This window comes from Diabrotica undecimpunctata, chromosome 8 (assembly GCF_040954645.1).
Source record: "Diabrotica undecimpunctata isolate CICGRU chromosome 8, icDiaUnde3, whole genome shotgun sequence".
Taxonomy (NCBI): domain Eukaryota; kingdom Metazoa; phylum Arthropoda; class Insecta; order Coleoptera; family Chrysomelidae; genus Diabrotica; species Diabrotica undecimpunctata.
The window spans coordinates 16,664,832-16,691,876 of NC_092810.1; the positions used below are offsets into that span (position 1 = coordinate 16,664,832).

The 27,045-nt window shown below is 32.7% G+C and overlaps 1 protein-coding gene across 1 annotated transcript in view; it reads left to right on the forward strand.

Moving 5' to 3' along the window:
- The first annotated feature begins 766 nt into the window (after positions 1-766).
- LOC140448715 (odorant receptor 67a-like) overlaps positions 767-27,045 on the forward strand; it is a 30,798-nt gene continuing 4,519 nt past the window's right edge. The window contains exons 1-6 of the mRNA XM_072541827.1: positions 767-1,105; positions 2,715-3,033; positions 10,446-10,833; positions 14,531-14,630; positions 16,769-16,873; positions 22,383-22,535. Of these exons, the coding sequence (XP_072397928.1) occupies positions 767-1,105; positions 2,715-3,033; positions 10,446-10,833; positions 14,531-14,630; positions 16,769-16,873; positions 22,383-22,535 (1,404 nt within the window). The remainder of the gene's footprint in view (positions 1,106-2,714; positions 3,034-10,445; positions 10,834-14,530; positions 14,631-16,768; positions 16,874-22,382; positions 22,536-27,045) is intronic.

The following is a 27,045-nucleotide window of genomic DNA, read 5'->3' on the forward strand; positions in this document are numbered from 1 at the left end:
GAATAGACACAAAATAGAAAAAACGAATGGAATAACCACATAAGTAGAATGGAGGAGACCAGTGTCGTCAAAATAGCAAGAGATAAGTCACCAATCGGCAGAAGAGGTATTAATCCACCAATGAACAAGCAGAATTGCTTATAAAGAGGAAGAAGAAAAGGAAGACTTTAATACCCTTATTAGAGTCTGCCATTACTTCTGCGAATACTTTTTCTGCGTATTATTTAAAAAACATTGAAGAACATATACAACTTTGCTTACTTCCTTTTTTATTGAGAAATCGTGTTTCGTTGAAATTTTGGTTCCAATACCGATTGACGATAACTTGTATATCCTTGGCATCCAACCCCAACTATTGTAAATATTTTATCCTTAGTTCCTGTATTACATTATCTAAAGCTCTCTTATAATCGATGAAACAGAAAAATATCCTTTCTTTGATCTAAACAATTTCGTATTAATGTTTACTAATAAACACTTTAACACTTCCTTCTCATAGGAGTCACCGTATGCAGCCATTTGACAGATGTTTTTTTAGCCCGCTAAAAAAGTTTTATTCCAACGAATGTGAAACATGGCTGACGAACCATCAAGATCGGGTAATTACGGTTTACCAAATTGCCTCAATATTTGCTCCTACATATTAACGACATATTTACTGACGCTGACTTCATGGCCACTTTTGTCACAGAACGAGAAGAACCTGCTACGGCTGCAGTAACTACGCAACTAGAAACTGTACCACAACTGTGTTCAACCACATGAAATGTCTGAATCAGCCTCTGAAAATACTCCCAATGTTCTTGACAGTCCAACTATTGTTCTTGAGAATTTCACTACAAAGGAAAATATTCATGTTAATGAAAGAGATGTCATAATCAGCGAAATACCTACATCTGAACCCGATTGTACGAGAAGGATTTTACAGATTAAAAACAATACCCCTCAGCTTACAGATCTGGTTTCCAACACATCTGCAATAACTTTGGAAGAAAAAGTTGATATAGCTCCAGAAACAAAAACATTTGATTTATCACATACTCCTAGAACATCATCAATTTATATTAAATTAACAACCATTTCTCCGTTACCTAAATCAATTGTGGTTAGATCCAGAAATCGCAGAAGCAAAAAGTCGGAAATTATCACCAGCCGTCCATATAAGGACCAACTATACCAGTGACTAAGATACCGCCAATTTCCTTAATTTTCTTGTGGAGATTGAAGCTGTCGCCGAGTGTAGGTCTTAAACTTAGGTGCAAATTGTAGTCATCCAAATCTCTTTCGGCGATGCTGTAATTTCTTTACGAATATTGCTGTGTATACCGGCAACCCTGCGTTTTTCCTTCATCTCTAATATTTCTTATGTCACCTACTTATTCTTAGTAGCTGTTTTATTTGGAAGAAGAAAAGTGTTGCTCACATCGTTAAATAATTCTTTTATGGAGGTACATCACTTTTCAACATTATCCATAGTTGCCATATCAAAGAAATGATTGATTATTTGCTCTTTATATTCTTTATATGCTTCTCTTGCATAGTTGTTTTTGAGTTTTCTAATGCTTAATGATGCCTTCATCATTGCTTTGAACATTTCTCTTCTGTTCACACGGTCGAAGGCTGCTTTGTAGTCTATAAATATGTGATAAGTATCAATGCCATATTTCAGTGTTTTTTAAATTTGTTTCAGGGTTGCAATCTGATGAGTTGACGATTTACCACTTTTTCCTACTATCCGTTCTGCATATAGTGCCACACGGTGACATAGTACCGTGAAAAATCTTTTATACGCTGCATTAAAAGCGTAATTCCAATATTTTAATCATTGGGAGGGATTTCTGTGTCCACATTTCTTTTATAAGCTGCTGTAATGCTATAATGATATTGTGACCACCTTCTTTATAAAGTTCAGCTAGCAGCTTATCTATTTCGGGTGAATTGTTTCTGGCTAGTTTCTTAACTGCATCTTTAACTTCAAGAATCGTTGGTGGTTCCTTTTCCCTCTTGTCTGTTCCTTTTACCTCATGTCTCCACCTTCTTCTTTTTCTATATTAAGTGCCTGGTTAAAGTATTCCACCCATCTATTCAATACATCATTCTTTGTTGTTAATAGGTCGCCATTCCGACTTCTGCAATGTCTTGTGGTTGCCTTGAATAATTTTCTGTTGATGTTAACTGTTTTACAGAATGCTCTGAATTATTTCTCTCTGTTAAGGTTTTCTATATATTTAAGTCCCTTATTTAAGTGGTTTTGTTTTTTTTTGTGTATCCTCTTTTCTTCTCTTCTCTTTGTCTGGTAATTCTCTGCCGTTATTCTAGTTCGTTGGGTAAGCATTTTTGTGTAGGCTTCATTTTTTCTTTTGTTGCATTTTTGCATTCATCGTCAAACCAATGATTTCTACGGGCACAAATTTCTATTCCTATTTCATCTTTCGCTGCTGCTTCAATATCTTCCTTTATTCTGGTCCAGTAGTGGTCTATATCTGTCTGGCCTTCTTCATTTACACTTTGATTCCTTAGCATGTTGATGATGTTTTCCGAGTACCGATAACTTACAGCTCCTATTGTCTAGTTTAACTCAAAAGCTTGCTTTTGGCGGTTTATTGTGGTATTAATATTTAGTTCTTTTATTTGTACTCGACATGTAGGTGGTTATTAAGCACAGTAAACTGTAAAATATAAAGTATAATATCTTAAAATATTTTATTTTTTAGTGTCGACCAGATTTTTCAAGGGCATTTGAAACGGAAAGATACATTTTAAATATACTCGGGGCATATCCCGAAATCAGCAATCCATCTTCTTGGAGCCTGATCGGAAAAATATTATATTTTTCGATTGGGATTATCCAATTCACATCTGTTTCAATTACGCTATTTATAAGCAATGACTTCAATACTCTGTTGGATTGTTTAATATTTTTTATTAATGAGAGCAACTTGCTTTGCAAGATTTTTCTCTTATACAAAACCAGAAACATACTGGAAGAACTAAGGCTTTATATTAAGAACATTGATGATTCCAATATTCCAGGTTTGTATCCCCGCTCGAACAAGGACTTTAGAGTCCAACGATTATTACCTGCGCACTGATATCTAGCATCTGTACGTTGCTTTGAGTGAAAACCACTTTTTTAGAATTTAATATGTTTATCATATAATCTAAAGATTATTTTACCTAGATATGTGGCTAGTTTCAACTAATTGTAAGATAAAACCAACCATAAAGTAGAAATCCGAAGACTATTTGGTTGACGAAACCAAAATTCAGATTTTTGCTTTAATCTGTGCCTTCTATAAATTGCAAGGCAGACGAGGATTCTAAAAATTTCATTGCACAACATATCGCACTTCCTCTAAAAAAGAGTCATAACTCAAAAAACGTTGTTTTGAAAAAATTTATGTAAAAAATTTAGTAGTGGGTCTAGTAATTTAAGTATTAAGCAACTGCGCCATAATCTAGTTTAGAACGAATTAGACTTCTGTAGACAGTTATGAGTGTTTGGAAATCAGCTCCTCATTGCTTGTGAGATATGCTTTTCAATAAATTTAGACCATTTTGAGTTGTTTGTCGAAGATGAAAAATATGATCTTTCCAGATTAACCTCTGATCTAGTTTCATTCCTAGGAAGGTAGTTGATTCAACATAAGTAATAGGTAACGAGTATAAGGTGAGATTAAGTGGTAGTATAATGTTTTTTGGGCTCTTGCTAAAAAAAATTGCTTTTGTTTTGATTGGAGATATCTGTAGACCACATCTGTCTGACCAATTTTCTAGTTGATTGATAGCGGCTTGTATATATCTGGTAAGTGTTACAACATTTTTCAATTCAGAAAATATGACGAGATCATCAGCATATAAGCTTGCTTTTACTAATGAACTAAAGGATTTAGAAATATCATTAATCGCAATAAGGAACAATACTACGCTTAGTGTAGATCCTTGTGGGATACCATTAATTTGTGTTATTGGCTCTGAACAAACATTATCTACACGAACTTTAATCTCACGAAATATTAGAAAATTTTTTATAAACTAAGGATGTTACCTTTGATTGTCCATCTGAATAAGTTTTGTAATATGTCGGATCTCAAAATTTTATCATACGCATGGGTTATGTCAAAAAAAACTGCTAAACACTCTTGATTGCATCCAAATTCTTCGTAAATTTCGGATTCTATATCAACTAGATTATCTAAAGTAGACCTTGATTTTCTGAAACCACATTGAATAGGGGTAAGAAGTTGTTTGTCTTCTAGATACCACAGTAGTCTATTGCTTACTATTTTTTCCAGAGTTTTACATATAGAACATGTTAGCGAGATCGGTGAGTATATACTATGACAGGAAACCATTCCAACCTGGACTACCACTACTGCTTGAGTTAGACTATCACTTGATATAAAAGAGGAGGATGAACTAGAGCTACTACAATTTGATTTATAGTTTGGATCTTTGATGTAATCATCATTATTATCACTGACGAAGTCCGAGATTTGGAGGTCGTCTTTTAGTTCTGGTGAAAGATCAACCCATAATAATGATGTACCAGGCATATTATTATCGTTATCGGTAGCTATAACATAGTTTGCATTATCATAAATAACAGCATTAAGTGCAGCATTTTCCTCTTCTAAAAGATGTCGTCTTTTTGAGATTTCTGAAAAAGGAGCAATATTATTACATATAGTTAAAATAAAAATTTTGTTATTCAATCACGCAATTTTTTAATATTCAATATCTGATTACCGGAGCTTCGCACTTGATCTGGTGTATAATGCTCTGATTTTATTTTTTTTCAAGGGCCCTAATTCTGCATGTCCTTGAACTCGATGAACTTTGAGTGTTATGGAACCAGCCAGTTTGCTACAACAAAAATAATAATAAATAAAATCTAGGAAGGATAACACAAAGTCATAAACAAGAAAATAACAGTTTTTTGTTTATGACTGTGTGTCAAATAACAGAAAACATTATTAATTCTAAAAAAACGTCATAATTAAAGAAAAATGTCAGTGGATTTGAAAATCGTATGTGCCAGTTCTGCAAAACAGTCATATACCAAAAATAATTTGAAAAAATATACTTAATGTACTAAATACACTAAATATACTAAAAAACTGACTCAACTCAAAATGTAAGACTACTCTGCACCATGCAAAATTACTTTTCTGGTTTATATCTTCGACAAAAACTGCCACAACACAAAAAAGAACAGTATTTTACTTATTGCAATAATCTATATAGATATGACTAATAATTCACAAAAAAACTGTCACAATTCTAAATGTGACTATTTTTAGGATTAAGCACTACGTGTAGACTGTTATAAAGTCAAAGGTGACACTATAGCGGATTGCATGTTAAGCTAACCTGTTAAAAAGCAAAAGTGTCACATCGCGGTAAATATTTCCAATATAAGAGTGATGCTTTTATGGAAGAAAGTACGACTTATTTCAATACTTGTAGCATGTTTATCTCAATAATGGCGATTTTTGAGTTGTGACTCTTTTTAGCGAAGGTGGTGCGATATCTACTCATTTAAGCCAGAATCTTTGATGAACTGGTTTATTGTACTCATAAAGAGTAAATGGAAATAAAACAAAAGACAGTTAAGATTTGATTTGAAGTGTAGCGAATCTGTTTATTCGCTTACACGTCTTTCATTCTACCAGGATGCATCAGAGCGACTGGTACAGAAGCTCTCTGTATATTCTACAGAATATGCAGAGGCACTATACGTGAAATAACATCTTTACTGTCTTTTTTTTTTACTTGTAGGATGTTTCACTGATGATTGTCCGACAAAACCGAAAACGTTTTGAAAAAAATTTGATCCTTTTGAATAATTTTAAAATTTTTATAATAAATATATACCATCATACATCAAAAGTTTTTGCTTCATTGTAAGTGTTTTAACTAGGGTATACAGCCAACCACTGGGATTTTCCCTTTAACCTTCATCGGACTGGTCGGGGTCTATTTTGACCCCAGATCACAATTTTTGGCTGTTACTTTATAGATCTTAATTTATAGTCGGCAGTGTTTCACCTATCTATAGTTGATATATTGATAAAAGTTATGCCTACAAGAACATTTAACGGTTAGATTAACCCTCTATTGCCCGACTTTTTTGTAAACTTAAGAGAAAATGTTTTAATTTGTATATATGCTCAAATATCCATTTACAACAACTAGTAATTTTTTTTAGATTTTTTAAATTTTGTTTGGGGAGAGTTGTGGGAGTGTTGCCCTCAGGCAACTGTGGGCAGCAAAAACTAACGAATTAAGTTATATACTTATTTATTATGCCAATCAAACAAACAATTATTTGTAGTTGTAAAACATAAAGCAACTTTACATTTATCGCACAATACTTTAGGAGTATTGCAGCATCCTGGTTTTTTGCATCTTCCCTTTTTTTCAGAAAATACTGACCAGTGGGAGGTTTGGTCAAGCCTAACTTCCTTTGGTGGTACAATAGCAGTAGGTCCTCTCTTCTGTTTTTTTACAATTTCGTTCTCAATTTCACTGAGCCTGGGACGTCCTTTGTTTTTGATCTGGTCAGTTCTTGCTAACAGTACGCTACATAAGTGGGACTTAAACTGTAACAAAGGCAACTGGTTTTTCTTTTTAATTTCAAAGTAATCGCAATCACGACGATACAACAACCAGCTGTTAACAACAGCTAAATCCAGAAGGTGAAAAAATATTTTTAGATACCCTTTTAGAGGTAAAGCAACATTCCGAATTTATATAAAGAGCAAACCTGACAAGTACGTATTAAAGATATGGGCCCTTGTGAACTGCAGTACTTATTTTATTGTAAACATGCAAATTTATTTGGGTAATTTTTTGAATTGCCAATAAGAAAACAAGCAAATTTTTAAATCTATTAATTTTTAGAAAAACAAGGTCCTAAGGCGGAAAAGGCTTACGTCCAAAGAGTTATCCTAGACTTGATAGACCATTTGGAAGGAGGGTTTGGAATAACAACTAACAATTTTTTTACTAGTTTATAACTTGCGGATAGCCAAGTCAAGTCAAGTCAGTTCTGAAGATGGCGGCGTGTGATACAACCATGTTAACGACTGAGTTAAATAAATTAAAGAAAAATGAACTAATCGACATAATTGTGACGTTAAAAGTACCAGTGAAGGTTGCAAATCCACAAGTGATTGCCTATATAAATAAAATTGGTGAATTTATAAACAGCAAGAGCGACAATAAATCTTATGATTTGGTAAATAACATAACATGTTCTCACTGTGACACATTATCAGACAGGACCATTACCATTAAAAAGGAACTTGACGCTGTAAGTAAACTTACATATCATCTAGAAAAAAGGTGCCAAGAACAAGAAGATCTAATTTTTCTCCTAAAACAATTAAAAGCGAATTCAGATTTACCAAAGATACATATAACGCCATCTACTAGTACTATTACGAACTCCAAAACACATTATAAAACCAATTCAAATATTGCCGAAAAAAAAAGAAGAACACAAACAAAACTTTATGGGCAGAGCAGCAAAAAGTGAACTGGTAATTACTCAGAAAAAGCCTGACGTAAATAAACAAAGGAATTCCCAAACAATAACAAAAACAGATGTTTCGAAAGGACTGCGTGTTGAACAAAACAGATTAAAAATGGATCAGTTCATTAATTTAGTACAGGACGAAAAACCGACTAACGATGAAATACATATAAATGACACGGAAAATGATCAAGAATGGAAAACTATTAGGCCTAGGCGACATCAGTTTAACGGACGAAGAAAAATTATAGTATGTAGCAATAGAGATAGCTATGAGGTTAAGTGTGTTCCAAAAATTTCAACTCTACATGTTACAAGAATTAATAAAGAAACTACAACTGACTCTCTAACCGAGTTAATTAAAGTGAATTTTCCTGAAGCAACATGTGAAATGATTCAATCAAAACATCCTACAATTTACTCATCGTTCAAAGTAAATATATGTTCAGGGAACTTCAACAAGGCCATGAATCCCGAAGTTTGGCCTCACGGAGCTGTTGTAAGTCGTTTTTTTAGCGCAAGAAAAAACAGACAGAGGAAGCTTAGTTTTTGATCCAGATATTACATTATTAAATATCCCAAGTGTTAGAAAACTGGTTTTAAATTGGATAAGTTAGAAGTATTCAATTCTCTTAATTTTGATACAGTTGGTAAAAATGCTTCAACTTTCAATCAAAGAAGTTTTGGCTTACTTCATCAGAATATACAATGTATATCAACAAGCATTGAAAAACTAGAGTTTTTCCTGCAGTGCGAAGGTCTACATAATATATGTGTCTGTTTAACTGAGCACTGGAAATCTAAAGAACAACTAGAACTACACCATATAAATTGATTTTCTCTGGCTTCATCTTTCTGCCGTGACCAAGGGGAACATGGAGGGTCTTTAATTCATGTGAAAGAGGGTGTGGTTTGGAAGGAACGTTCTAATATATGTTCTCAATAAGCTATGGAAGAAGAATATAACTCTATGTGGAACTCTTCGAAAAAATAAAACGTAAATAAAAAAAAAGATTATTTAAGTATGTTTACTTTTAGAAAACATCGAATGTTAATCTCTTATGCTCCAAAACCAAGAACTGCAGTCATTTTACTGTCAAGTAAGCATATTGACGACAAAGTGGCTGGTGAAGAATACTTCTATACACCTGAAATTATTCTACATTACAACAAAACAAAAGGTGCCGTCAATCTTTTTCATTGTGACTCCATTTTGAACGAGTTTTGTGTGAAAACTGCATATTAACAAAGTGTGCAGGTATTTGCTTTTATTTTCTAACAGTATCTGTAACATGAATTTGGTTTCCGATTTTCTGTTTTTGTTGTTCTTCTACAAAGCTGACTGTTCTTCTGACGGCACTCCTTCTTTAAAGCATTTACTTGATACTCCAATTTTTTACCTTCTCCGTCAATTCAGTTTTAAGTTTTGTGGGCAAATTAATTTCAAAACTGGAAATATCACTGAAACTACAACTTGATCACTTAGGCGATGGATGTGACCTAACCATTCAATCGCCACTTGTAGATCTTTTACGTTTCGTTCTGCAATAAACGTATGTAGAGCATACTGGTGATGTATCACCTAAAATAGGTACCTAATCATTGAAATGTATGTGTAATTTTAATTAAAGCAAAACAAGCATCTCCATTATTTCTGGAGTGATACTAACAACGCATTCATATTTAAAAAAGTCTCTTTTGATTTAATTGTATAAAAAATATATAAATCACTTAATATCAACTGATTTTATACAAAATATATTTTAATAGTATTATTCTCATTGACAAAGCGCATTAGGCAAACATAAAAATATTTCTAAAGTTGAATGCTCATCTAAATAAGTTGCTAACTGTGTAAATTTTGGAGGAACATCATTTTTCCTTAATAACTTTCTTTGGCCACTTTGGTAAATATGTTCCACTGCAAAATGATGCTGGCAAATTACCCTCTGTTTCAGGTCACTGATATCTTTCAATATAATATCAATATTCCCGCAGTTTTTTTGCCAAATTTTTGTGCGCTCTACGTCTTTCAGGGGAAATTTAAAGAAAGATATATTACTATTTGTTCCATCGTTTCTTTCAAAACATCCCGCGTAAAGACACTTATGAGTTACAGAGGTCATTTTATCTAAAATGTCCTTTTTTTTATAAAATTCCGCTATAACTTGTCATAACACTTGTCACAGATAATACACCTATAGGGTAAGTTCGGCCCTGACATTACTCCTACCTCCTCGCAAGTCAGAGAGAGAATGAGAAATCTCAATACGTTTTTCGAGTAACGCCATCTAGTTGTTAATACGTCTTTCGGTTACCACGAGGTGAGCTATCTAGTGGGTGGTTTATAATCAATGATATGAGTAAGAGAAAATGTATATTTTGGCACTGGGCGAGGAACTTATAAAGGAATATGAAAAGCGTCATTTGGCAGATGTATTTTAAAAACTTTTGAATATTACTGAGCCCAGGGTAGAACAAACCAAAAATACAAGGGGGCGGTGCCATGTGTGTTGTAGATGCAAAGACAGAAAAAACTAGTAAAATATGTGTTAAATGTTACAATTTTGTATGTCTATAACACGCAAAATCAGAGATAGTCTGTGTACATTGTCCAAATAGTACGTAGTTGTTATTTAGTCTGTTAGCGTCAGCAGTTAATAGCTATATAAATAATGTCTTACTGGTACAGTTTTATTTTCGTGTAAGCATAGTTCACCCGTTTAAGAATGGAGTCCTTTCAGACCCGGGCCCGTCTTTTGTGTAATATTTTGAGGCCCGTCCGTTGAAGGTTAAATGAAAATTTATAACTCTTTTTAGGCAGCAACATCTTTTCGGTACTATTCGGCAAACTTTTCCAGATATGCAAGTGTTAATGGATTATTTTATACTTTAAAATTTTTAGATGATTTGCGTGATACCCTAGCCCAACGGGAAATTATTAGATCCAGAATTGGAACCGTGTACCGATTGGCAATATTTTGGTTCATTTTGGTTCAAATCTTTATAGTTTTGTTTCAAGAAGAAAAAAAATTTGTACCAATGCTAAGCTGGACGCCATTTGACTTGAAAGATCCATTGGCCTATTACTTAGTTGTTATTTTTCAACTGGGAGTAACGTGTACTAGTTCAGTATTAGATACGAGCGCAGATTGTTTGTATTGCACACTAGCTGATGTTGCTTGTTGCCAGTTAGACATTCTTAATGAAAATATTAGACGACTAGATCCTAAAGATCCTATGATTGAAACGCAGATGTCAAGGAACATTAAGTATCATCAGGATATAATCCGGTAAATTTCTTTATATTGAGATGTTTTATGTATTTATTACTATTTTAATACTTATTGAAATAAGCAAACATATTTTACGAATACTTTAAGGTCTCATATATATATATATATATATATATATATATATATATATATATATATATATATATATATATATATATATATCGTATATATGTAATGGCTATACACCCCAGTGTGGGTTTAAACCGCAAATGCTTTCTAGATCCTATTTCTTAAGTGGATCAGTCTTTTTTGTTTATCTTATCTTCTTGACAATATCTCTCCATTTTTTCCTGTCTCTAGTTCTTCCTCTCCATTCTCTGACTGCTGCCCTTTGGAGGTCTTCTTCAACTTCTTGCAGCCACTTTGATCTCGGTCTTCCCCTTCTCTTTCTTCCTCCTGGATTCCATGCTATCATTGCGTATGTCACTGCCTCATCGTCTGCTCGCCGAATGTGACCTAACCATCTAACTCGGCATTGCTTTATTTTAGTTACGATGCCTTCCTTAAGTTCTTCCTTAATTTCTGCATTTGTTCTGCTTCCATATTCATTTTGCTCTGTTCTGATTGGTTCTAGTATGGTTCTCATAATCTTTCTCTCTGCTATTCTTAAGTCTTCTTCATCTTTTTTACCCATCGTCATTGTTTCTCCGGCATATAATAATATTGGCCTAATTATGGTGTTATAAATGCTCATCTTACTTTTTTTAGTCAGTGTTTTGCTTTTAAGTAATCTTTTGTTGGCAAAATAAGCTTTATTCGCTGCTAATATTTTTTCTTTTATTTCAGATTTCCTTTCTCCGGATTTACTTATTGTAACTCCTAGGTATTTAAAGTATTCTTCTTCTTCAAACTCAGAACTTCCTATTTTGATTTTTTCTTTCATTGGTTTTTTTCCTAATCTTAATATTTTTGTCTTTTCTTAATTTAATCTTAGCCCCATTACCTCCCCTTTCTCTCTTATTTCTTCTAGAATTTTTTTCATTATTTTTCTGTTCTTTGCAATAATAGCAATATCGTCTGCATATGCAATTATTTGACCACCTCTTGTTCTGAGATTTCCTTTATTTATATTTCGTAGTACATATTCCAATGCTAGATTAAATAGCGTTGTTGATAAGGCATCTCCTTATTTCATTCCTTTATTTATACTGAATTCCTCTGTCTCTCCTCTTTGTGTCTTTATGCTTATTTTTGTAGGTCTCATTGTCATTTCTATTAATTTTCTGAGTTTATGTGGAATTTTTAATTTTTTAAGTGCTATTATTAATTTGTTCCTTTTAATTGAATCAAATGCCTGTTTGAAGTCTATGAATAACATTTCCAATTCTAATTTATACTCGTTTGCTTTTTCCATTATTTGTTTTATTGTGTGTATTGCATCTATTGTAGATCTTCCTTCTGTGAATCTACATTAGTACTGTCCTACTGTCTTCTTTGTGATCTTTGATAACCTCTTTTTTATTATTGATAATTGTCAATATTTTATATGCTGTATTTAGTAACGGCATTCCTATATAATTTTCACAGATTTGTTGGTCTCCCTTTTTATGTACTGTTATGATCTGCCCTACCCCCCAGTCTCCTGTCATTTTGTCTTCTTTCCATATATTTTTCAATAGTGCCAGTATTTTTCTTCTTAGTTCCCTTCCCCCGTATTTTATTAGTTCCATATTAATTCCTCTAATGTTGGTTCCTTTGAAATTTCGATGTCTACTTCATCTACTTCATCTGCTTCTTCTTAGTGCACCGTTTCCTCCTCGTTATACATTTCTTCTTCTGTTGTTTCCTCCGTCAAGAGCTCTCTGTAGTAATCTCTCCATACTTGCTTGTATTGTTGGTCCTCTATTATCACTGTTCCCTCTCTATTTTTTATTCCGTTTGTTTTGCCCTTGTATTTTTTGTTTTGTTCTTTAATCTTTTTGTAAAAATTTTTCGTATTTCTGTTTGTTCTTTCCTGCTGTATTTCCTGCATTTTTTTGTCTACCCATGTTCTTTTATTTTGCCTTATCACTTTCTTAGCATTCCTTCTTAATTTTTCATATTCTTCTCTGTCTTCCTCTTTATCTGTTCTTAGCCATTTATTTCTGGCTTGCACTTTTTTTCCTGTTATTTCTCTACATTCTTGGTTATACCATCCGTTTTTTGTTTTAGCCTGACTTTTACCTATCTGCATATTTGCACCTTCTTCCATTGATTTTTTGATCGTCTCCCATTCTGTGTTTATATCTTCTACTTTATATTTCTCTTTTATTTGAACTGTTACTGCCTCTTCATATTTTTTTATTACTTTTTCATTACTCATTTTATTGACATTCCACTTTTTATGTTGATTTTTTTGTTTTGTTTCAATTTTAACTTTTTGTCTTATAGTGGCTGTGACCATGTAGTGGTCTGAATCTGCACACACACCTCTGAACGTTCTTACATCTTTTATTGATGATTGTTTTCGTTTATTAATCATTATGTGATCAATTTGACTATATGTTTTCTGATCTGGTGGCCTCCATGTTACCTTATGTATTTTAGGGTGTTCAAATTTTGTTGAGCTTGGTAACAAATTTGTTCTTGTTGCTAGATTACATAGTCTTTGCCCATTGTCATTCGTGTTTTCGTGTATTGTATGCTTTCCTGCAATTTGTTGTAAAAAGTCCTCTTTTCCAATCTGGGCGTTGAGGTCTCCTAGTACAAATTTTGGTATTTTTTCTATCTCCTCCTCGACCCTATCATAAAAGATTTCTTTTTCGTCTGCATTGCATGTTTCTCTGGGGGCGTATAAATTCAAGACTGATATATTAAATGGTTTGCTGTTGACTCTAACATAGGCCATCCTTTCGCATATTGGCTTGAAATTTATAATTTTCTCTCTTAGGTACCTTAGTATCATGAATCCCACGCATATTTGCCCTTGCTTCTTTCCTCCTGAATATAACATTGTAAAGTCTTATTTATCAATCTGTCCCTTTAAGGTCTCATAGTGCGATATTTTCGAAAGTCGAGTGCACCGTTTGGAAGGTGTAATAAATTGAATAATTTTTAATCTTTAACCCTTTCATTACTGATTTTATTGTATTTAAATAAAACTGTTTAAAATGGCTTTAATGATATTCGTTAATACCTTTTTTTACATTGTGGCTTGTCCTTGTATCCTTAGAAACGACATAGTACATATATGTCTCATAAGTGTTGAATGGTGGGATAAATAAATCCCATCAGTAAAGGAACAAACTATTCAAAATAACAAAAGTACATTACGCAAATAAAAACATTACTTCTCATGACCGATGTAGTAAAAAACAATTTTTAAAGTGAAATATGGAAAGACGAAGAATATATTGGCTTAAGAACATGGGAGAATGGTTTTAATGCAGTAGTGCAGAATGCAATGAAATATCATTAGCCATGAGCATGTGTATACAAACTGTAATCCAGAGACGGACAAGACCTATCTGCATATCTTTCCACTTAGACGGTAGCGTACAAAAATGTCATTTCTTCTGACAGCCATGAATTAAAATAATTTAAAAATTATTGTTTTCTGTAAAACAGCAGCCAAAGTTCAACAACACAACAGGTAATAATACAATAACAACTGGAATAAGAATAAAAACAAAAACATAAACGAACAAAAAATTTTTTAACACTTTTAAAATGCGAATTAATATTTATTATTAAACTTATTTTCTTTTTTTTTCAGATTTGTTTATTACATAGAGGTGGTATTTTCGAATATACTATTTTTGGAATTCTTTAAAAGTGTTATTGAAATTTGTTTTACGGGATTTGAATTGACTGTGGTAAGATTATCATTATTATCATCATTAATAACATCAATTTCCACACTTGACGATCTATCATCCTATCATCTAAACCCATCTCACACTAGTGTCCTTCTCCCATTGCTCTTTCAAAGATAATATGCTCCACGGTATCTTCATACCCTCCTTGATATTGTATACATACACCAGTCTCCTTAAGGTAGGTTTTTACTGGGGCGTCTGTTGCGATCATCGTTGAGCGATCGTCGCTGAGCAATGATCGCTATGATCGCAAGAGGACTATTTTTACTGAAGCGATGATTTGTTTAGTGAGTTGTCTGTTGTCTAGCGAACAAGTGGTTTTGTTGCAGCTATGAGCGTATGAAAAAAAAAACAGGTATTGTTAAAATACCTGCTAGCAGAAAAAAAGGGTACGAAGAAATGTTAAGTGATCCAAGATTAGAAAAACATGCAATATCTAAAAGAAGACAAGAAAAAGGATACTTCAAAATTTTGATAAAACCATTTATTAGATGATGTTAAGTTTCCACAGTTCTTCCGTTTGAATGAGTTTGATTTTGTGTTAAGTTTAGTAAAAAAGGATTTGAAAAAGTCGTTTACAAACTGTATTCCATATCCAATGTCTCCAGAAGAAATCTCTCAAATAAAAACTCGGACCAGTCGCCAACGAACGACGCTTGTGGCTCCAGCGACAGACGCTTTAGTCGAAAAGGCGCCGTAACAGACCACACTAGCTGTACAACGCGATCATCGCTTAGCAACGATTACTCTGCGAGAATCCCAACAGACGCTTCAGTAAAAAGGTACCTTTACCAAACCATTTGAGGTGGAAGCCAAAACAACCTTCTACTTTGAACAAATGAGTGAGATAATAGTTTGTCTCCTTGCCTTCACAGCTGACCGATTCATGTATTTTATTCATTGTATGCCGTCTCATATACACAGCTTAAAATTACAATAAAAGAAGTAAAAAGTAATCAAAGATAACAGAAAACTGTTCTTGAATCAGTAATTGTCTTCGTAAACTCTGAGTTGAGTTTACTCAGAACTCCGCTGTATGATTAACTGTTCCATTTGTCAGCACCATCAGGGATGGTAGCTTACTGCACATTTGTCATGGTTTTTGCTAACTTTACTGAAACGTGATTAAAGCCTCTAAAAACTTAATAGATGGTTTTTGTGTAATACATGGTGCATTCTGAATTTGTGGAGAATAATTTGCGGACATTTTGCGGATGCTTGGACTTTAGTCTTGCTCTTGGGTCTCCATGCATCTGGAGTTGGAGTACTTCGCATTCCCTCCTAAAAGCAAGTTTTTTCGAATATCTGGTGGGGAAACACGGCTTACTGGGTAGCCAGTAAGTCAGGGTAGACCTAATGGTGCCTGTGTTTATTCGCATTATGTTGTTTATATGAACGTCAATCTTGTTGGTGTGACGCTGTTTAACCAAACACAAGAGGAATATTCAGCTGATGAAAAAATTATTATTGAGTGCAGATATTTGCAGGGTCTCGGCTAAAGATTTCCAACTCATGCCACTTGGAGGATATTGTTTTAATTTCAGGCTATTATAATGTGAACGTTTTATCTAATGTGACATCCAGATGCTTTCAATTCTATTGTATGGTACGATTTGGAATTCCATTTTGAGGTCTCTAATTAGTTTGACTATTATGTAGAATAGTGATGGAATTATCCGTTACTTGATGAAAATTTATTTTATATAACAAAAAAATGAAAACTTTTGTTTTCAAAACTTCCACAAAATTTATTATAAATTCTTATTACTACAGTTGTTTCGGCATCGTAACTTTAGTGATCTATTTTTGGTATGTGTTTATCACTGTTTGTCACTTTATAGTCTTTAACTGAATAGGTTGAGGAAGGGAGAACTGTTTGTCATTCAGAATTATGTCTGTATTTTTTAATTTGTTGATTTCCATAGATTCTATTAAAGATAGCTTATATACAAACTTAAATGTGACGACTGTCCAAAACTTACATCGGTCAAATTGGTAGAACTTTTAACAAACGTATAGCAGAACATAAAACGGCTTTCAATAATAGAAAAACAGATTCTGAATGACCAACTTAAGACAAACAGTTCTCCCATCCTCAAACTATTCATAATATACCATATTTTACATTTTTGTAGATGGAAATGTTATCTTTGAAGTTTTTTATGCAAATCATTTATTTTATTGGAATGTTCTTGGAAATATTTGCCTTTTGTTGGTTCGGCCATTTGCTTGAAACCAAGGTACAGTATGCATCTTATTTTACATTATATGTAATAATTTTTTGTTAATTTTAGATTAAACCCAGACAGGGCGGGTTGCGCCGCTTCGGCGGCCGCGGCGGTGTTGAAAGCGGTCTCTCGTCTATGGTACTTATGTTGTGCAACACAGACGAGCCGTCGTTCGTCAGCCCGCCGCCGCGCGGCCTATGCTGAGCATTATTTTGAAATTTCGAGTTCCACTTTGGAAATCGTTAACTCAAAATACGAAATACCAATAAATTAAACAAATTTTGTTTTTGTTACTTGGTAAAAAAATTCTTCTAATAATTTTATTTTATCTGACTTATTTATATTGACAACTCAGTCACTATTTGAGATATATTTTATACGATATATTTCTACAAAATCTCCTTACGAAAATAAAATATTCGGGAAAGTTAATAAAGTTATACAGTTTAGTACCTAAATACCGGATGTTGACAGCCATCCCAACGGGGCTGGTATTATTCTATTGTAAAGAAATAAATAACAGATTAACATATTTATGACTTACTAAAATTTAGAGCTACTGTTCTTTTATTCTTATACAGTTTACTGTAACGCAAATGTAAAGCTTTCATCTCTGCCAATATTCCTCTTATAAAATTACAGAACGAGACATTTATAGAAGTGTTCGGAAAAACTTCCGCTTCAACATGACTGAATGGTCAATATTTATGAGTCAAATAAAATATAATTATTAGAAGAATTTTTTTACCAAGCAACAAAAACAAAATATTTTGTATTTTGAGAAAAATTTCCGAAGGAAAAATTGAAAAGTCAAAATAACATACAATATAGACATATCATAGAAGTTCCATTAATAAATAAGGTCACTCTCTGTAAACTTGTAGTACGGAGTGTACCAACGAGGCGAAGAGACCGAGCGCATTATGTATCTCTTTTCCTCCGAACGCGTTCTCACTTAATTTTCTACGCAAGTGGACAAATTTGTCAAGTATCACCTTAAATTTGACAAGCTGTACCATGCGCCGTCGGCGGTTTTATGACTTCTTTCGGCACATCAGTAATATATATCTCTTGCTTCAACACAGACGTGTGACTGTTTTGCAGCGGTTTTATTTGGTTGCTTTTGTGAGTGTTTGCCAAATTTTGTATATATTATGGAAGCTATAGATATCGATAAATTAATTAAAATTAAAAATTTATTTTAAAAAATGTATTTTTCCTATATTTTTTTTTGTATTTAAAAAAATACAACAAACGGGAGAAACATTGTTAAAAACTAAATAAACAAAACACATAAATAATGCATACATAATAAAAATCACAAAACACGCGCAGTCAACAAGTTAAAATTACAAATATATTTTTAAGATACTTAAAAAGTATGTGACAACTACGTAGTTAACTTACCTTAGTATTATTATTAGTTTTTCTTCTGGTGATATGCTTTCTCTCATATGGGTGTTATTTCTTGAACATGTCTCTTTAATAATTTCTAATAGCTCTTGAAAAGAGTCAATGTCTGCTCAGACATTCGGTTAAAATTAAAAAAATTTTCTGGGTCATCTTTAATTTCTTTAACTAACGTGTAAAACATGTCTTTATTTTTTCGTTCATTTACTATGGGATGTATCCAATACCTGCGTTTCTTCTTCTTCTTTGATCCAATATGAAGTAAACTTGCCCTTATTAGGAAAAACAAATCGTCGTCACTTTCACTAGATGATTCTAGAGACATCATGATACCATTCTACGTCCAAAACTCGACTAAATTTGACAACAAGAATACAATGGCAAAACTACTGCCATTGTTAAACCGCCTAATGTGTTTTAAGCCGCGCGGCAGCCGACGAGGCGCAGACGCGGCGCAAACCGTCCTGTCTGTGTTTAACCGTAATAATTTAAATAATAAGTAATTTTTGATTTTAAATAAGGAGTCGATAAATCAAGTGATTTTAAAATAATAAAAGAGAGACGAAGAAAGAAACTCAACAGGAAATGCACAAATGCTAAGAAAATAAAGTGTAGGATCTAACTATGATAGGTTAATAAGCACAAAAAGGATACATTAATTCACTTTTATACTCATGGTCAATCATCATAAAGGTTTTACGTTCCTATTGGAATGATTGTCCGTCTCTTATTAATATTTTTCTGATACATTTCTTTCGGTGAAACAAATTGTCGTGTGAATTGATTAATAATACATTTTTTTTTATTTCTTTTATAATTCTATATGGTTCTTTCCATTTTATTACTTTCATTATTTTGATAATAAACTATCAAAATAAGTAAAATAGGTTTTGATGAAATATATTGACGAAACGAACATTTTCCTCTGATTGCGGCGACTATTATTTCATCAATGGTAACAAATGCTGAATGATTATAACCACCAAACACCACATAAATTGGAACTAGTTTGTTCATTTTTTAATCGCTCTACACATGTTTCATTACCATCGAACCTAATGCAACAAACAAAAAATAGGAGATCATGAATGTGTTGCTTGTGTGAGTCCAATTCAAAAGGTAAAAGAAATAATAAATTAGACTTACTCACAATCAATTTAATTTAACTATCCAGACGACCGGTTTCGCTTTCTACAATATGCAAAGCATCTTCAGGTCTCGATACAAAGTTAAATAAATGCTGAAATAATAAATCCATATTAGGGTGTTGTCTAATAAAGATAAACAAAGATAGATGATATAAATTATACATATTACAGTAATTATGCCAATATTACATGTCTGTGGTTTTTCAAAATGAATAAAATGTTTAAGCAGACAAGGTAAGACCCACAAATTGGTAAAATAGTCTATTAAACTGTAATGAATTAATAAATGAACAAATAAATAAAACATTACTTACATGCCGGTACTCTATTAATTGATGGTTGAAAGAACATGGTTCAAACTATCCTGTATTGTTGATTGGAGAACTCAAGTCTGCTATTGTAATTGTTTGACAGTAAACGGGGAAGTTCTTGAGGAGACAGATTTTATCCAAAGAAGTAGAGATAGGTGTAATGTAATTGTTTGTTTGATGAAAGTAATGTTCTATACCATTGAGTTATTTAAAAGTTATTTATATTTATTCTAGAGATATATTTATGAAATATGTGTTATTTATTGAGATTTTATTTTTGAAGGTGACTGTTGTGAGACAATGAATGAGATTAGATGGACAAATTGTGTGGGTGTGCAATTCTATTAACTTGTAAATATCAAATTTCTTTGATAAAGTATTGTTGTAATATGTGGCAAATGGTTGTAAAGTCCAATAAAGTCCAAGTCCACATATTACAGCAATACTTTATCAAAGAAATTTGATATTTACAAGTTAATAGAATTGCACACCCACACAATTTGTACATCTAATCTCATTCATTGTCTCACAACAGTCACCTTCAAAAATAAAATCTCAATAAATAACACATATTTCATAAATATATCTCTAGAATAAATATAAATAACTTTTAAATAACTCAATGGTATAGAACATTACTTATATCAAACAAACAATTACATTACACCTATCTCTACTTCATTGGATAAAATCTGTCTCCTCAAGAACTTCCCCGTTTACTGTCAAACAATTACAATAGCAGACTTGAGTTCTCCAATCAACAATACAGGATAGTTTGAACCATGTTTTTTCAACCATCAATTAATAGAGTACCAGCATGTAAGTAATGTTTTATTTATTTGTTCATTTATTAATTCATTACAGTTTAATAGACTATTTTACCAATTTGTGGGTCTTACCTTGTCTGCTTAAACATTTTATTAATTTTGATAAACCACAGACATGTAATATTGGCATAATTACTGTAATTTATATAATTTATATCATCTATCTTTGTTTATCTTTATTAGACAACACCCTAATATGGATTTATTATTTCAGCATTTATTTAACTTTGTATCGAGACCTGAAGATGCTTTGCATATTGTAGAAAGCGAAACCGGTCGTCTGGATAGTTAAATTAAATTGATTGTGAGTAAGTCTAATTTATTATTTCTTTTACCTTAAGAAATAGGAGCTTTGTAGAGTCATCGTAAGATAAACAATCTGTACCATAACCATCTCTACTCCAAAGATCTTCTGTGTTGGCAAGTTTTGAGTAACCTGGCCCACATAAATACAAGAGCCGTATAAATGCACGGATTTCTATTTCATCCGTATTTATCTGTATTTTCCACAATGATACCGATTATCGTGCAATCCAAGAAATGGTTCCAAGTCTCGACATCGTCCTTTAAATTTTTAGTAATTTTTGTTGACGCTTTTAAGCCCATTATTATATTGTACTGTCTTGTTCTAGTGGTTCTTGCCTTTGGAGAATTCTTCTTCAAGTGAGTTGTGACGGTTTTTATCTGAAACAATAAAAGTTAGCATGAATTGCTAATATATCTTTTAGGTTTGTATAACATACCTATATTAACGAGTCACAACAATTTTATCTGCATCTGACAGCTCCTGTTCAGATTTACTGTCCTGATTTATAACTTTCTTAATATCCTATATCATATTCCTCTTCATCGGATTCATCTTTATATAATACTATTATTATCTAGTCCCAGTTATTCTAAAAGTTTCTACAAATAAGCTTGCCCGTGTTCGTGATCTTCTATTGCTAAAATCGGAATAATTTTTGTATATACACTAGTTTTTTGGTAATATAAACTTTTTGAGTCTACACAGGTCTCAGAACTTTGCAGCCTCCCAGTTGCGTCCTTGTTCTTCCAATATTTTTAAGGTGTTTGAAACGGTTTGAGTTGGTCTCCAATAGTAACATTAAAAAAAACTTAAAAAAAATTTAGGCATATAATTTTATTGTCAGTAAATTATTTTATATTTGAAAATTACATATATTACTTAATAATAATGTTCTAGGCCTCTTTTCTTATTTTCAGAGATCGGAATTTTTGAAATGTATGCTGGTTTTTTTTATAATAGCTTCTACAGTTACTGTTCCTGTCATTCGTCTACTTTTTGCAGTTATAGCATAGGCCTGATTCCAATCCACTTGTTTGTAGCTGGTTTGTAAAAGATCCCTTTTATTCTTACATAAAATCATTTTAATATCTGACAACTTGGCAGTTGAAGTGTATGTCGACACAATTTGATCAGCAATGTATATCGAACCTTACTTTTAAGCTCTTTTTATAGCTTTTTCAATAATACAGTGGACTACATCACCTTCGTTTTGTGTATGACCTCGGATGAGGTACTTATATGTTATGGAATTTAACTGAAACTTCTTAATTGCGTAGTAATATATTGCAAGAACAAATCTGTTTTTTCTGACCTCAGCAATTATCGGAATAAAAAATGATGTCAGATTGAGGCCCTTTGGCTGGATTATGTTGCTCTTTGGGCGTAAACATCTTAATAACACCCTTAGTACATAAATAACTATTATGATAACCAAACTATTATTTATATAAGCACTAAATGTAATTTATAATTTATTTTATGGTTTAAATCCTTCAAAACATTGATGAAAATTTTTAGAGTACAGAAGTTGAAGATGCCTGTTATATGTTTAACTGGGACGAAAGTTCTAAAACGGTACAAAAAATGTTGCAGATTATGATGATAAGAGCTCACAAACCGCTGGCAGTCAAAGCAATATTTTTAAAGTTATCTATGGCTACTTTAACGGCAGTAAGTAAACATAAAAACGATAAAATACAGCGATAATTATTTTTGTTTTCCTTCGTTATCCGATGCATTTCCATTTAGTCATTTTTATTGTTCCTTAACTGTAGATTTTTTTCTTCTTTACCTATTTATTGGATTTCAGTCCTCACTGTAAATTAAAGTTATAAATTATAATGACACAAAACATATTGTACACATTCCTTATTACGTATTTAACTTATAAGATTTATTCGACCCCTGCATATTAACGTTGTAACTAACATTTTTGGTGATTTTGAGTTATTATTTATAGTGTTCTTGCACAACTTTTTATGCTATATCCACCAATTGAGTCTGTGTGGTCGTAACTGCATTTATAAGAAAGATTCCGAATGAAATAATACCGTCAATGTAAAAAATATTTGAATTATTTATAGAATAACTCAGTAACTACATATACAACGTTGACTCAAATCCAATTGTCATCGAAAATGCTGTATGAAAATAATTCTTATATAATACATAGTGTATTAAATTAAATCTAGACACAATGAGACGACTTAACGCCTTTGAAATGTGGACCTATAGAAGAATTATGAGGGTTTCCTGAGTAGATAGAGTTACGAACAATGAAGTATTGATAAGAATAGGTAAAGAGAAGGAAGTCGAACTTACAATTAAAGAAAGAAAGCTACAGTATCTCGGACATGTAATGCGGGGCGAGAAGTATGGCATCCTGCGACTCATAATGCAAGGAAAGATAGATGGCAGAAGAAGCATCGGAAGAAGACGAATTTCGTGGTTTAAGAACCTGAGAGAATGGTTTGGATGCAGCTCAAAATAACTATTTAGAGTTACTGCCTCAAAAATTAAAATAACTATGATGATTGACAACCTCCATAGCGAAAATGACACCTGAAGAAGAAGATGACATAGTGTATCAACATAATTCTTATATTTCAAAAGTTTTTTAATTTTTTTAAACCAAAAAAAGACCAATGTGTCTTTTGTCATGTTTACCGAAATGCACGCGAAGATGAACAATCAGAAGAAGTACACTAACTACGTTGCTAATAAGACTTGCCAAACAACTTAAGAAAGTGAATAACGAGATTCACTAGATAACACTAAAAATTCACTGGAAACTAACATCAATCTGAACTGTTAATGCTTTATTATAAACGAAAATTATCATCATCATCATAAGTGGTTCGACAATCCGTTGTGGATCTTGGCCTGCTCATCCTGTCGATTACTGGCAACTTCCCTCCATCGTCTGACCCTTAGCAATGTGTCCAGCCCATTTAAGTCTCTGCATTTTAACGAATTTTACAATATCTGGATCGGTGTATAACTGATATAATTCAAAGTTGTATCTTCGACGCCATCGCATTTTCATTTACGGTCCCAAAAATCTTTCTAAGAATCTTTTTCCCAAAAATACCAAGAAGTCTTTCATCATTTTAAAATAAGGTCCACGTTTCAGCCCCATATATCAAAACCGGTCTTATTAAGGTCTTATATAATATATTGAGCTTTACTGCACGAATTCTTTGACTTGCTCAAAGGTATGGTTGTTAATTTGAATTCTATGTTGGTTATTTCGGGGGTTTTTAGAAATCAACATATGTTTGGTTTTTTCCCCGTTTACCACTAGTCCTAATTCATTTGCCGCGTCCGCAAGCCTTGTAAAACACTGCACCATGTCTCTCATACTTCTGACCACTATAACTATATCGTCAGCGAATGCGATAATTTGCGTCAATCTATTAAAAATAGTTCCATTCATTCTAATATTTAATTTTCTGATTGTCTTTTCCAAGGCAATATTAAAGAGGAGACAAGCCAGAGCGTCCCCCTGTCTTAGACCATTATTAATTAAGAACGTAGAGTTTTCTTCTTCAATTCTGCATTGTTAGTTGGGTCAACTTAACAAACTTATGTGAAATCCCAAAGTCTATCATTGCATTATACACTCATGGACAAAAATATCAAATATTTTGGAATTTTCCAATTTTTTTTTGTAGTCACTTTCAAAATAATTTTAGATTACTGATAATACTCATATCGTAGGCATGTACTCAACTAGTTTGAAATATTTTGATGTTTATTTTGACGTTTATTCAGTGGTTAGTGTCATTCGTACATTTTATCATAAAAATCCTTCTTCACGTAAAGGAAAAATCATACAAATTCGGTTATTTTTAGTTTAATTTATTAAGTTTAATTAAATATTGTTTTGATTTAACTAGTTAAAAAGTTTAAAACAAGTATCCCACTAATTCGACACTGCGATGAAGTCCAAGTAGCACATATTGTAATTTTGTACGAGGAAGGATGTGCACAAAAAGGTATCGCACGACTTCTCAGCAGAACTGAAACTATAGTTTAGAATACTCTAAAAAGGTACCGCAAAACAGGAAATTTTGTACGAAGGCCTGGTCAAGGACGTCCAAGGTGCACAACCGCAATTGATGACCGTTTTTTGGTTCTTAATTCTACACGAAATTCAGTTCACAAACAGTTAGCCTAGACGCCCCGCCAAAGTTCCACGTCTTCTCCAAAAACATAGAGCTCGTCGTTTGGAATTTGCCAGAACACATATTTAGTGGAATATCGACAACTGGAAAAACGTTCTTTTCACTGATGAGACCAGAATCCTATTATGGAAGCCAGATGGTCAAAACTACGTCTACAGAAGAGTTGGAGAACGATTCGCCAGCTGGAGTCTCGCTCAGACCGTTAGTTTTGGAGTTAATGGCATAATTCTTTGGGAAGGTATTAGTTGGGAGGTACGTACCGCACTTGTGGAAGTGATTGGATGGATGACTGGTGATTCTTACGTTTAAAACATCCTGCAAGATCATGTTTTGTCATATGTTGGTTACATTGGATATAAAAGATTCATGTTAATGCACGATAATGCTCGACCACATGCCGCTGCCGTAGTGAGTAATTATCTTGATGAGGTCCAAATTCGAAGATTGGATTGGCCACCGTTTAGCCCAGATTTAAATCCAATAGAGCACATGTGGGATCACCTAAAATGCAGCATATGACAAAGAAATTCCTTTCCAAATACGATAGAGCAGCTTCGGCTTACTGCACAGGATGAATGGAATGCAATTTCCCAAGGATTTGTCCAAAATTTACTTGCAAGCATGCTGAGCAAGATGCAAGCAGTAATAAGAGCTAGAGGGGGGAATACGCGTTACTGATCATGCACTTCTTTCAGTTAAAACGACTTGTTTAAGCAATTTAAATTATCATTTAAGTTTAGAGTAAAATAACCTTATTTACCTAATATTAAACATTTATTTTTATCACAATTTTCTCCGCATAAAAACTTAAAATTGTTCATTAAACATTGTTAAAATAAACTGTATTCGACTCGAATGACCAGAATTTATTTTGAAAAAACAAAAATTTGATAATTCCAAAATATTCGATATTTTTGTCCATGAGTGTATACTGCAGTTCTTTTCACGCTGTCATAGGCTGTCAACGAAATCGAAGAAGACATGGTGTGTATCTCTTAAAAGAAAATTATGCGTTTATAATTTCTCAATATTCGAAATAGGACGCAATGAAAGATTTTGCTACATGTGGGATGAAACTAGAAGAAGGAAGGGGGCTAACGAAATAAGTCACAGTGTGTATAATTTTATTGCAACTAAAGTTTCGAAGGATATAAAAACTTTATATTTTATAGTTATACTTGTGGAGGACATACGATGTAGCTGGAAAATTTTCTATAACGCATAATTATTTTGAGATAAGTTAACTAAAAAATGAGAGAGATTCCATGCACGCCTTAGTAGAGAGACTTAAAAGGAACCAAACAGTTTTTATTCCCGAACAATGGAAACGCTTAGCAAGATGTGTAAAATCAACAGGTATACCGTATTTGGTAACTGAATTGCATAAAAAAAATGTATTTGATTTTAAAAACCTTATGACAACATTTCAAAATTGGTATATAAATAAATAAAATGAAAAAATGGTCTGGACTATGGCGAAAACACATAAATATTTTTGAAACAAATTCTGAATCGGAGAATATTCAATATGATTTCTATCCAATAAAAAAAAAAGTAAAAGTTCTAGTCAAAACCTTTCTAAGAAGCTAGATCCAGCATATTCCTCCGATCCAGGGGTAAACAAAGCAAAATATGATGATTTTTAAGTTTATGTACAACAATTATTTTAAAAATCTTCAGTTGATTGGAAAATTATAATTATTCAAGACAGCGATATTGATATTTAGACTTCTTCTTCTAGTTCCATGACCGTTATCGATCGTTGAATATCATGTTGGCTACCATATTCGCTATCGTGATTTTATTGACAGCAGCTCTAAATAACGATGTAGTTGATTTTCCATACCATTGCCTTAGATTTTTCAGCCATGATGTTCTTCTTCTACCAGGATCAAGATTACCTTGGATCTTTCCCTGAATGATCATATGTAAAAGATCATATTTTTCAGGGTGTCTCATAATGTGATCGAAGTATTCCAGCTTGCGTTTCTTTA